The sequence below is a fragment of the Artemia franciscana genome, chromosome 2 (assembly GCF_032884065.1).
Source record: "Artemia franciscana chromosome 2, ASM3288406v1, whole genome shotgun sequence".
Classification (NCBI taxonomy): domain Eukaryota; kingdom Metazoa; phylum Arthropoda; class Branchiopoda; order Anostraca; family Artemiidae; genus Artemia; species Artemia franciscana.
In genome coordinates this window covers 66,008,143-66,020,353 of record NC_088864.1, presented here as the reverse complement: position 1 = coordinate 66,020,353, position 12,211 = coordinate 66,008,143, and the positions used below count along the sequence as shown (strand labels likewise).

The 12,211-nt window shown below is 34.3% G+C and overlaps 1 protein-coding gene across 1 annotated transcript in view; it reads left to right on the top strand.

The window, feature by feature from the left end:
- The window catches only part of LOC136043969 (ATP-binding cassette sub-family C member 4-like), a 164,559-nt gene extending 152,772 nt beyond the window's left edge, over positions 1–11,787 (top strand). The window contains exons 21-25 of the mRNA XM_065729052.1: positions 32–159; positions 3,946–4,191; positions 6,707–6,879; positions 8,474–8,603; positions 11,384–11,787. Coding sequence (XP_065585124.1) covers positions 32–159; positions 3,946–4,191; positions 6,707–6,879; positions 8,474–8,603; positions 11,384–11,590 — 884 coding nt within the window. The 3' untranslated portion in view covers positions 11,591–11,787. The remainder of the gene's footprint in view (positions 1–31; positions 160–3,945; positions 4,192–6,706; positions 6,880–8,473; positions 8,604–11,383) is intronic.
- Positions 11,788–12,211: the final 424 nt, after the last annotated feature.

Sequence of the window (12,211 nt, the reverse complement as noted above, 5' to 3'; positions counted from 1 at the left end):
TTTTTTAATAGTCATTCATTTTATTTTTCAGAAGTAAAGCCCCGAGATTCTTGGCCAGAAAAGGGAGTCATCGAGTTCAATAGAATATTTTTACGCTATGCTGAATCTGAGCCCTATGTTCTTCGAGGCCTATCATGTCAGATAAAGTCAAATGAAAAGGTAAGCGTCTTAGCGGATAATTAAAATAATTGTGTTCTTGCAAAGCGAAATACTACGTTCCAATCGAGAAAATTTCAACGAAGTTCCACCTTCAAATCCAAATCAAACAACATATTCTTAGAGCTTTTTTGTGAAACAACATTGTTTCTTTTTATTTCTGCTTATTTATTAAGCAAAATAATATGAAAATGGGATCTTCTTTTCTTGTATTTATGTGTAAAAAGGTAAAGGTAAAGGATATGGCATTAGACTTTGAAGTCCCTACCGGCGGTGCTGATCTCTGTTTCTTGGCCCTTCAGCCATGAAGTGCGAAAGGGGGGTTGGGGGCCAACCATCCTGTGCTTTTGCACACCCTTCCTGTTTACCTTCCCCAGATTTCTCCAGGTACCCATTTAGAGCTGGGTCGACTCTGCATCATAATGCGGTATTATTTTCGTTTTAGAACTTAAATTGATTTTGGTCTCTGTCTACGTTGAATTAAGTCTTGAGTTCTACGTTCTCAAAGAAGAAACTAAAATGAGGCCTCAACCTAGATTGCTGGGAAAACCTTTATTTGGCTAGATATTGATTAAAGAATAAGAAGATAAGAGCAAAAACAAATTAAGAAGCAGACAATGCACACTAGTGCTCTTAGAAACAGCCTATAATTAAAACTGACTATGGGCTTAAAGGCTCAGATCTATACCTTAAAACTTAGATGGGCAGGAGTAAAATATAGTTTAGAGATTAATTTTGCTTAAGAAATTTAAAAAATTCAGCTCAAGAACTTACGAGCCGTGGAACAAAGGAGCATTTAATAATGGAAAGCCGGTTTCTTTCCGGAAAATATAAAAAAGAAAGCGCTTCATTTCCAAGAAACAAAAGCACGAAATACCATTTAGTCTTTCTCAACTAAATTATAAAGCTAGATATGAAAGCTAAAATAAATGGGTTTCACGTTCGGACTAAAAATACAGACTAACCAAGCCCTAACTTTTTCAAACTTCTTTTGTGTGGAGTATGTATGAAGCTTTTTTTTTCTTTAGTTTTCATTGATATTTTGAAACGACGAATTTGCCAACTTTAAGTTTGAGATTGGATTCAAGAAATGTATAACTGTAGTTGAATTTAATCGAAGCTTCTACTAAATTTCTCAAGTTTTTTTGGGTAATGTTACTGGATCAGCAAGTACCATTCAGAAGTGTATATGGCTCCATCAATAATATATCAGAGGTTATTTTTACCCTGAAAGTGGAAATGTTTATGGAAAGTGAATTGGATGGGGTGTTGCCCAGCGAACCATGCGCTTACCGTTTTGTACAAATCGGTAGCACCATGAAAAATTAACTTCTTATGTAATTTCTAAAATTTGATTTCTTATTATTTTTCAAGTCTTTTCGGGAAATTCTACACCTCCCCCCCCCCCAACTGTGGAAAATTTTCCGCCAGAAATCCCATCCCCTCAAACAGAAACTTCCTTTGCGGAAATTTTCCCCAATTCTTTCCACGTAAAATTCACCCTTCCGGAAAATTTTCTTGAATGATTCCCTCCTAAGCGAAATAACAAACGAAATGCAAAATGCGAAATGCAAATCTGCGACTTTGAAAAAGGTTGTTTCGTGAAAAAGGTTATTTCTGCAACCTTGAAAAAGGTTGACCTTGAAAAGGGTCGTTTTTCGTTTCTTGATAAAGAAACGAAATGTACAAATTCCCAAGCTTCTGAAGATAGGAGTTTGAAACCTCTACAATAGGATTCTCAACTGCTTAAATAAATTGTAGCCTATACATATTTTAAATAAATTGATACGTTATATATAATTAGAAAATGAGAAATATTACCAGATAATATCGGTGAAAACAAAGCTCCTTGTATCACTTGTCACACCCCTCCCCCACTCTCCAAAGATTTTTTTGGGAATCAAGAGGAATTAGACAACAATTTTCAAATATTTATTGGAAGGCTCAATGGGACTTAAAAATTAGGCCATTAAAATGTACTCTTTGAAAGCATCTGATAAATAGAAAAGCATAAAATAAATGAGAAAGACATATACGTTTAAGACAAGGTTAAATGAAAAATTCCTGACTTACACGGGGAAGGGAGGGAGTATACTTCCTCCGAGAAATTCTCCTGTGGAGAATTTCCCTGTGGAAACTCCCCCTCACCTGAAAAATTATATAATTTGGACTATTCTACCTATATTTCAAAATATAGGGAGAATGTATGGTATAGAATATCCTATCATGAATAATAATTTAACGTTAAAATTTAAAACGAATCGAAACTATTCTGCATATGCGGAAGCTTCCCTCCTCAATCTCTTTCTCGTTATGCTATACTTCTTTAGTGCTTTTATAAAAGCTTCTTTTTCCAATGAAACGGCCCTTGTGTTTCAGCAGTTGTTTTTAAGAATTGTGGCACAAAGTTAAACTTTAGCGTAAAGAACGAGGAATTGAGGAGAGGCCAGCCCTCGTTTACGGAATAATTTCTGTTCTTTTTAAGTTTGAATGTCGCTCCTTACTTTCGGTTGAAAAAAATAGTTAATTAAGCGTAGTTTCTTGTCGTTTTTCAAGCCATTTGAAGAAATCCCCCCACCCTCACCGTGAAAAATTTCCTGAACCCCCCCCCCCCCCCCCACATAAATCTCCTACTGTGGAAATCTCTTTCACGGAATATTCCTCGCCCTTTTGAAAAATTCTCCCAAACAATCCCCTCGTGAAAAAAAGCCAAGCAACAAACACACGGAAGTCTGTGACCTGGCTTCTTAAAACAAATAAAAAAATTTATAAATTTTCAAACTTCTGTAGATGGGAGTTTGAAACCTCTACAAATGGATTTTCTACTGCATAAGTAAATTGTAGCCTTTTATATATTTTTAAGTAAATTGAAACATTGTGTACAAATAGAAAATGATAAATATTACCTTTCAAAATTGCTGAGAACAAAGCTCCTGGCATCACTTGCTACACCCTGATCCCCCCCCCCAAAAAAAAAGAAAGTGAAAACTTTGGAAAAGGTCATAGTGTGCAATCTCCCTTTTTTCACCTCTGCGTCTTATAGGCATGTGGATGTAACACTTTATTCTACTTAGTTAAAGATTAGAAAACAATCCCTAAAAAATCATTTTATATTAAACGGTTCGTGGTAACGAACAAAGAACCCTACCCTAGAAGTTTCAAGTTCCTATCTGCAAAAATGTGGAATCTTGTTTTGGAATTCTTTCTTACAACTCTACTTTTTAAAACAGTAAAAAACTTTTTAGCGTAAAGAGTGGGGCGTTGATGAGGGGTCATCTTCTTTCATATACGGAATAATTTCTGTTTGCTTTAAGTTTTAATGTCGCTCCTTATTTTCAGTTAAAAAAAACTTGTTTTTTTTATTCGATCTGTCTGAAGGCTGCTCGATTTTACATTGTGGAAGAATTTTACAGGGTTTAATTGTCATGGGGGGGGGGGTGTTTTGGGATGGGATGTTCAGGGGAAGAGAAACCCCCTTGGGGGGAATATCCCGGATCCTTTGAAAAAAGATTAGGAATCTATTAAATGAACAGCTCAAGCCTCACCCCCTTCTTTTGAACAATTTTTCAGTGTTGTTTTGAAAAAATTCCGCGGTCATTCTGAAAATCTTTTATAATCCGCTCCACCATTCAAAACCAAGAAAAAATATCTCACTGATACTGTTTTTGTTGCTATTTCGTATTTATGAAGAAAGTGTTGTCGAAAACTTTACATCTTTGCTCTCACTGGTAAAGGAACAAAAAAAGGATCAAAGAAACAAACAAAAGCCTTTTACTGTTTGTATTACAGATTGGGATTGTTGGTCGTACAGGAGCGGGAAAATCAACTTTAATCTCTGCCATGTTTCGCTTAGCTGAATTTGAGGGTGTTATATCAATAGATGATGTTAACATCCAAGATATTGGCCTACATGATCTTCGTTCGAAAATATCGATCATACCACAAGAGCCTTTCCTGTTTTCTGCTACTGTGCGGAAAAATCTGGATCCGTTTGATGAATTCAAAGACAATGACTTGTGGCTTGCACTTGAAGAGGTAAATAACGATTTTTTTTGTAGTACCCCCCCCCCCTTAGTGGCTAAGAGTAGTTTGAGAAAAGTAAGAACAAGTTCTAAAAAGATGAGCTGTATGTAATCAATTACAAGCATATCTACTAGGTACTAATTAACTCTAGTAGTCTTTTGTAGTTTTTGGTAAAATAGGGATGTATTATATAACCTTAGGAGATCTTAGAGACGCTTTGCCATAAATGACCATATTTAAAAAACAACAACACAAAAATATGATTGATCCATTAAACTATTTAAGACAGGTGAAGATGTAGGAATAAAAAGATATTAGAATTATATATCAGAAACTAATAATCAAAGAGTATAAATTCTTGAAACATGATTTTCCGGCATAGGAAGCTTCGGTTAAATCCTACAAGTTTCGATGTTCCATTGTGATGAGGATATCGGTTTAATTTCAGCATACGATATGAAATCTATGTACAATCGTAAAACTTTTATCCAATACTAGGTTATTCTGCTCTTTGGGATTCTGTCCAGTGACAGAGGACCTTTTGACACTTTTGAGCTTCAGCTCAAGTTTCTTGTAGATGGCAAGTTTGGTACAGTAAAACTTCTGTTACTGAAAATTCATTTTCTCTGTTTTTGTTTCGGGGGTTGGGGTTAAGGTTATTTAATACTTGATCTAAACAGGAACATAAATACTACTTTCCTATAATTCAATCCAAAAAAGCGTGTTCCAGTTTTGTAGGTTCACACGTGCGACGTTTTTTTTTCTTAAGTCAGTCATATCGTTCCTTATTTCTGGAAATAGCCTATCTAAAACACAATTTTAAAACGTAAAAATTTAAGCTGAAGAAATATTTTTTACGAAGTGTCCATGTGTCCATCTATATTGAGAAACCTTTATAATTGTTGTCCTTTAGGTAACCGGAGACCATGTGTTTTTTGTATGGAATGTTTTGCATTTCTATGTAAATCCAACCCTAAAGCCCTCCTTGGTGTGGGACTGTTATGTATTCTCACGCTGATTGACAACTTACTGTCTTAAATAGTAATATTTATCCGGCGTTTTAACTAATAACAAAATAAAAAAATGTATTTACATTCAAGAAAGACAAACTTTTAGTGATTTGTCCTTGAAAAGAAACAGGACAAACCAAGTCCAGCTATTGTAAATTTCGAGGTTGTGGAGATACTTTGAACTTTGTAAAGTATTAACCATGGCAAAAAGGCTTTTAGAAGAAACGGTTTAGTGTTGGGTTTTTTTTATATTCCATCGTATACCCCAACATGAAAATACTAAACAGAAAACCAAAAACATCTTGAGGATATTTCCTGTTCTCATTAACTTAAAAGTGATAAAAGTGCCTTTTTGAAGAATCAAAAGTGTTTCGGTCTATGCATAAGCCAAACTTATGCATAAAAGGGAAGAGTTGCAATTAAAAGTAATTTTGGCAGGTAATTTAAGAAATATTTGTTTTGTAAATGGAAATAATTTCACGAAATAGGAGCCTAACTCTTAGCTATGACTCGATTATACAAATAGAAACCTGAAAAGTGACGATCCTTGGTCATCTTTGCCTGACAAAATTTACCGTTTTCTCTAAGAAGTTGACTTTAACACTACAGATCAAATCAAAAATGTGTGGTTTAATCCGCTGGTGTTCGATCATATGCTTTACAGAAATGTTTTCTTCGTTGTTTTTTTAATTGCTTGTTTTCACATTTTTATTCTTTTTTGAGGCCATGCTAAGGATCGGTGAAATTTTTCAGTAATCTTACCAAATTTGCTAAACAAGGTCAGATTTTGCACCATTAGATGGCTATAAACTAGTATTATTTGTAGAAATAATCGCCATTTCTTAAATTGTAAAGTTTTCTTCGATATCAATTAATAAACAATAGTCGAAGAAGTACAATTATCAAAAATAACTTCCAAAACAGGTACTTTATGTATTAGTATTAAAGTAATGGCTATAACCGAAGGATTGCAAACTAACTGCTGAAAAAATAATAATATCATCCAAACAAAGCATGCCCTCCCATCAAAATTTTCTTTCTTTTGAGATAGATGGGTACGTTGGAGTTTGGAGTGGCACCAATTTTGCTGAAACGGAAAAAAAACGAAAACAGTTGGGGTAATAAGGTAATTTAACAGGAAATTACTGACAAATTTTGCATCTATCTTAGTGAGAAGCTTGTTTTGAAAAATGTACTTGATGTATATTTGTGGGCTGAGTTTCCCATATACTTAATTTATACATTTTTTGGCCAGTAGGCTGTCTAGTCAAAAATATTGTATTTGCCCTAGTTTGTTTTTATTGTCCAATGTAATTTTTAACAGGAATTACAGAAATTACTGACAAATTTTGCATCTATCTTAGTGAGAAGCTTGTTTTGAAAAATGTACTTGATGTATATTTGTGGGCTGAGTTTCCCATATACTTAGTTTATACATTTTTTGGCCAGTAGGCTGTCTAGTCAAAAATATTGTATTTGCCCTAGTTTGTTTTTATTGTGCAATATATTTTTTTCAGGTTAACTTAAAAGAGGCCATTCTTGACATGAACGGGAAGCTAGACGCAGACGTGGCTGAAGGTGGAACAAATTTGTCGGTTGGCCAAAGGCAATTAGTCTGCTTGGCCCGTGCCCTCTTACGGAAGAACAAGGTGTTAATACTGGATGAAGCGACGGCAAATGTAGATCCTAGGTATTTAAGTATGGCCTAGAGAAGATTGGGTAAAATGCGAAAAATAGAAGAAGAAAAATCATTTTTCTTCTTCTATTGGATAGATCTATTAATATCAGATCTATCTATTCATCGAGTTAGAATTTTTTTTATTAAACTTATAGTTTTGCTTTGATAATGACCTAAACTTGTTTATTTGATAAGGACCTAAACTTGTAAAAAACAAATAAAAAAAAATGACAATTGTCTCTTTTTCAGGAGTGTCTAACTAATATTTAAAGTATTTTCAGTGTAAAAAAAAAATACAAAAAATTCGAGAATCTAATTCGGTATATGGATAGAACTGAATTTCATCTAAAGAACAATAGTAAAAAGGCTATCTTTTAATGATATATTAATCTTATAGGAGAGTAGAAGATACTAAAAATGTGGGAACATAAACCTGGGAACAGGGACCTGGATAGAGGATTGTGGAAACGGTGAGGTTTAAGCGAATCTTATCAAAAACAAAAGTTCTTTTTATTCAACTTTTTCCTTATCAGCTCTTTAAGAGTTGTTTCTCTGGCACAAATGCAATATTACGAAAAAGCTGATTCAATCTGCGAGGATGAAAAGACTTGACATAAATTTGCTTTTAGAAATTAAAATTTTCAGTTCAAATTTTATGAGCAATAAACGATTAATAAATACTCACAATAGCCAACTGGCTGTGATTGTTTCAAGAGCTTCGCAAAACTTATAGCTAAACTTTAGCGTGAAAATTAATGCTTTGAATTAATTTTCGAATAGTTTCATAGAGGCACTATCAAGGTTATCGATTTTGACTACTAAAAATTACCCTAGAAATGGAAAACTCTGTATGAAGAAATTTCTTGCATGTTTCTATGACCGTTAGCTAAATATGTTTTGGGGTGCTCCCATAATACAGGGGATGCTCTTTGCTTGGGGGGTGCTCCCCCTAAAGCAAATTACGGGGGCAAAGATTTTTGGAGTACCAGAAAGATTAATTTTTTCTTGGAGGGGTTTGGAAAACAATCTGACATTCTCCAATTTTTGGTTCTCCTTCTATATACTTAAATATTTAATATAAGCTGCACTTTTCATTCAGAATCTGTGCATAATAAAAGCCGAATTTCAGCTCTCTTCGAACCCCCATATTAACAATTTTATAGACACATTCCTTCAAATCGAAGGAGGTTAAGGGGTATTTTTGTTCCTATAATTTTCTGTCGATAGATTTAAGCGACATCTCACGAAAGATGGCAAGGTTGACCTTTAAAAGCAATGCTTCAGCCTCGTTCCTTTCCCCCAAACTGATCTGATAACGTCCCTTTGAAAAGTGGCCTTAATTCACTTTAAACGGTTACTAGAACTCAAACTGTTCAAACAAGCTCTATCAATATCGGACGTCCACTAGTCTAATATGATCATCTCTTTCAATAAAATTTGTGTTAGAAATCTAGGAATGGCAACTGTAACCTACTGTTTTGACACCCTGTGTTCCTAAAGATATAAACTAGGTCCTTTTGAAACTATTATATCCAGGGGAAAATGCTTCAGTGTGTCCACGTATCCTATAATATATTTGTTGACCTACATCTTTTTCTTGTTTAAGGACTGATGAGCTAATTCAAGAAACTATCCGGACGAAATTTAAGGAATGCACTGTCCTAACTATTGCTCATAGATTAAATACAATTATGGATTCAGACAGAATAATAGTTTTAGAAGCTGGGACCTTAAAGGTAAGCTTTCTTCCCAAAGTTTATAGTTCAGCAGCGGTAATTAAAACTTTTCCATTATTTGAACTTTTCAATTATTAGTCTAATAGTGAAGATTTGATCAGCGTATCCTCTCCCCTTCCTAAAACCATGATTTTTTTTTTTAGCCTGTGTACTGAACCTCTGAGTCTAAGAAGTACCATCATATTAAGTAATATGCTCCCTACTCGAGGGAAGCTCTCTCCTCCGACACGTAACGCCCCTGCTGACAACTACAATACATGATACCGCCGGACCCCATGAGGTCGAGAATGCGTACATCAAAAGGTTTTCCAGTCTGGAGTTCCTTTATGGGATTTTTTTTCTCATTTAGTTTAAATCACAAGCAATCAAACTATAAGTCAGAACCAACCACATTTAAAATTGATAGAGCTCCTTATTCCAAATGAGCAAGCAATAGTCTACGAAGTTGTCAAAAAAAAAGTTTTGAGTGTCGTCCACTAGACGTACATCAGAAGGCTTTTCTGTCTGTAGTACCTTCAATTGTGGGAATTACGCACTTTTCAGGAAAGAATGCCTAACCTTACGGTATTAGTTTCTCCACAACTGGGAAGCTGAATATACAGTTTTTTTTAGTTTTTTTTTATATTATTAAAACGATATGCTGTCTCAGTGTTTGTAATTGAATGCAACTTGGTCCTCCATGTGGAAAAATCGTAGTTTGGCGCCACAAAATGGTAGAAGACCCCACTCCTCTGGGGCAAAATCTTTTTCATCTCTGTAAATGGGCTGTACAACTTTAAATTTTCGTTCAGATGAGGCTTCTACCGAGCTATCAGGACCATCAGTTTAATGTGATTATTCATGGAAAACAAGATTAAAATACAATAAACATACAGCAGTGATCTTTTTTTCTGGGAAAAAAATCTGGGAAAAAATTTTCTGGCAAAATTCCACATTTGCGTATTTAGGAGCTACAATTCTTCACAGCAGGTGTTTCTAATATGCTGAATCTAAAAGTGTGATTTTAATAAAGATCACTTGTCTTTTCAGGTAGATTTTTACCCTTATTCGAAAATCAAGCAATCTTTTTAGGCTCATAGCGTTTGATGGGTAACATTAAACCTAATACGTTTTATATATTTAGAATCGACATAAAAAGACAATTCTTTTGATGTAATAATCGTTACCAAAACTCTTTTTTCAGAGTTTTGGTTATTATTTGACCGAACCGCTCCTTACTAACTGTTCGTTACCACGAACTGTGGGATACTATACCATAGATTCTGCATTATTTTGGAATATAAGAAAATTCTTCATTCTTTTAATATGTCTTGATTTCCCTTTGGCTGGTCAATTTTACATATGGGGAAAATTTTTTGGGGGGAATACCTCAAACCCTCACTCCTGTTTACATAAATATCTTATAAGAGTCCTGCCAATCTTCGATTGGTAACATATTCGATAATGTTTGACGTCTTACTGTCATTTGAGTACCGTACTAACGTGTGGGCTGTTTTATGACCAAATACTGTAATGGTTATAATTAGATTGTTATACCTATGAAATCGTTGTAGTCTATAACCGTTGCTGTTATCCCTTCGTACTACAAATTTACCTACTTGTAACTGTAAGCAAAATTTATCTTGGTTACTATTGTCTCTCTCTGTCGGTTCAATGGGACCTTATTACTCGTTCTAATTCTTTAACTCGTACCGTAGATCGTGGTTTAAGGAAGAGCAGTATCTTGCCGTCCTTAATCAAAACCCTTTCTGCTGTAAAGGTTGAAACTGAATGCAAAAAAATTACTTAAGAAACAATATAGCATTGTTACTTGGCTAAGAGAGTTCTCCTAGAGTAAACTTGCTCCACGAGCCTTGAAAGTTCCTTTGCAAGCTCAGCCTTCGATCTCTCACCAATGTTACTCGTGGTGCTAATACTTTTGGTCCTCGCAGAATGTCAATTCGAATCAAGTACCACAGACCCAAACCTCCTCGACAACATCACTACCCTTTTAGGGGTAGTATTCTCATGTGATCTAACTTGGTATGAAAATACAAGGTTGATTAATCTAAAAAAAGGGGCAAACAGAACCATCTAAATGCTGAAAACTTTTAACGAAAAGAAGCTTTGACACTTTGACGAAAGAAAGAAGCGATAAAATAGAAAGCGTTCAGAGGAGAACACTACAAATCATCCACCGTTGCCTTAGAGTTTAACTGAAAATATTTTCACCTAAACCCCTTTTTTTCCCTTGTGAGAAACTGTGTCTGAAACTTGGTTCAAGCTTCAGTCTCCATCCATCAACAAGAATTTCCCCCCGTCTATATTTGCCCCTGTTAGACCCAGACTCCTCAGAGAAGCGGCTGTCAACATTTCTAATCTAGCCACTTACTCCTGGTTAAAGTATTATTCGTGAAGCTTTGCGCCGAGTCTTGTTTGGCCTTTTGACAGTTCATAACTTGTACGTTTTAACAAATATTCTTGCAACTTCTGTGTCGTCGACAAATTGTTCTTGTGTTGACGATATTTTAACTGTCATAGTGTTAGGTTTTTATTTTTTATGACCAGTTTTAACTAAAAGTTATCAGGTTTGGATCATACTGGTCAAAGCATATCTTTTCTTACTATAAATGATTTGATTTGAAATATCTTTGATCTCTTGCACTTCCGTAGTTTGTCATCATTCCCTTAATTCGAAGACTGTTCTGGAAAAGTTCAAGTTTATACCTTGATACTTTCGCTGTTCATAAATTGTAAAGACAGAAAGAAAGAGCGACGAGTTTATTTTTCCTTTATTTCAGGAATTTGATTCCCCTGCCATATTGCTACAAAATCCAGAAGGATTGTTTTACTCCATGGTCCAACAAACTGGGAAAGGAACAGCCGAAGTCTTAATTGAAATGGCAAATGTTGCCGAAGCAAAAAAGAAAACCAACCAACTAACATCTGAAAACGATGACTCGGAAATTATGAAGAAGTGCTCGATTACAGAAAATACAATTCTTTAAGCAAGTTGTACTTAGGAATCATTTCAAGTGCCTTTTATATGAAATTTAAACAGTTGACCCATTCTTGGACTTAGTCGATTTGCACCTTTTTAAGTGTGTCCAGTGTCATGGAACTCTGCCTTTGGTTTATTGTCGACCTTTCTTTATGTTAAATGCTCAAAAAATCACCAACTTTGAAAAACAAATATATATATATATATATATTATATATATATATATATATATATATATATATATATATATATATATATATATATATATATATATATATATATATGTATATATATATATATATATATATATATATATATATATATATATATATATATATATATATATATATATATATATATATATATATATATATATTGTTGAAACGATAGGAGTCACTGAGAACTTCGTGGATCTTAAGGATTTTATGGTGCCCTGGGCTAAGTGAATCTGGCTTGCCCATATTTTCAGGATTGGGTAGTAGATCTACAAAAGAAATAATTTTTGGATTTTGTGTAGTAAAATGAACTATGAAGCGGTATTGCAGCAGAAACTAGTCAAATTTCAATATGTTGGTACAAACATCAATTGCTTCAGAAATGTTGTGACTTGGCCACCATATAGGTAGTG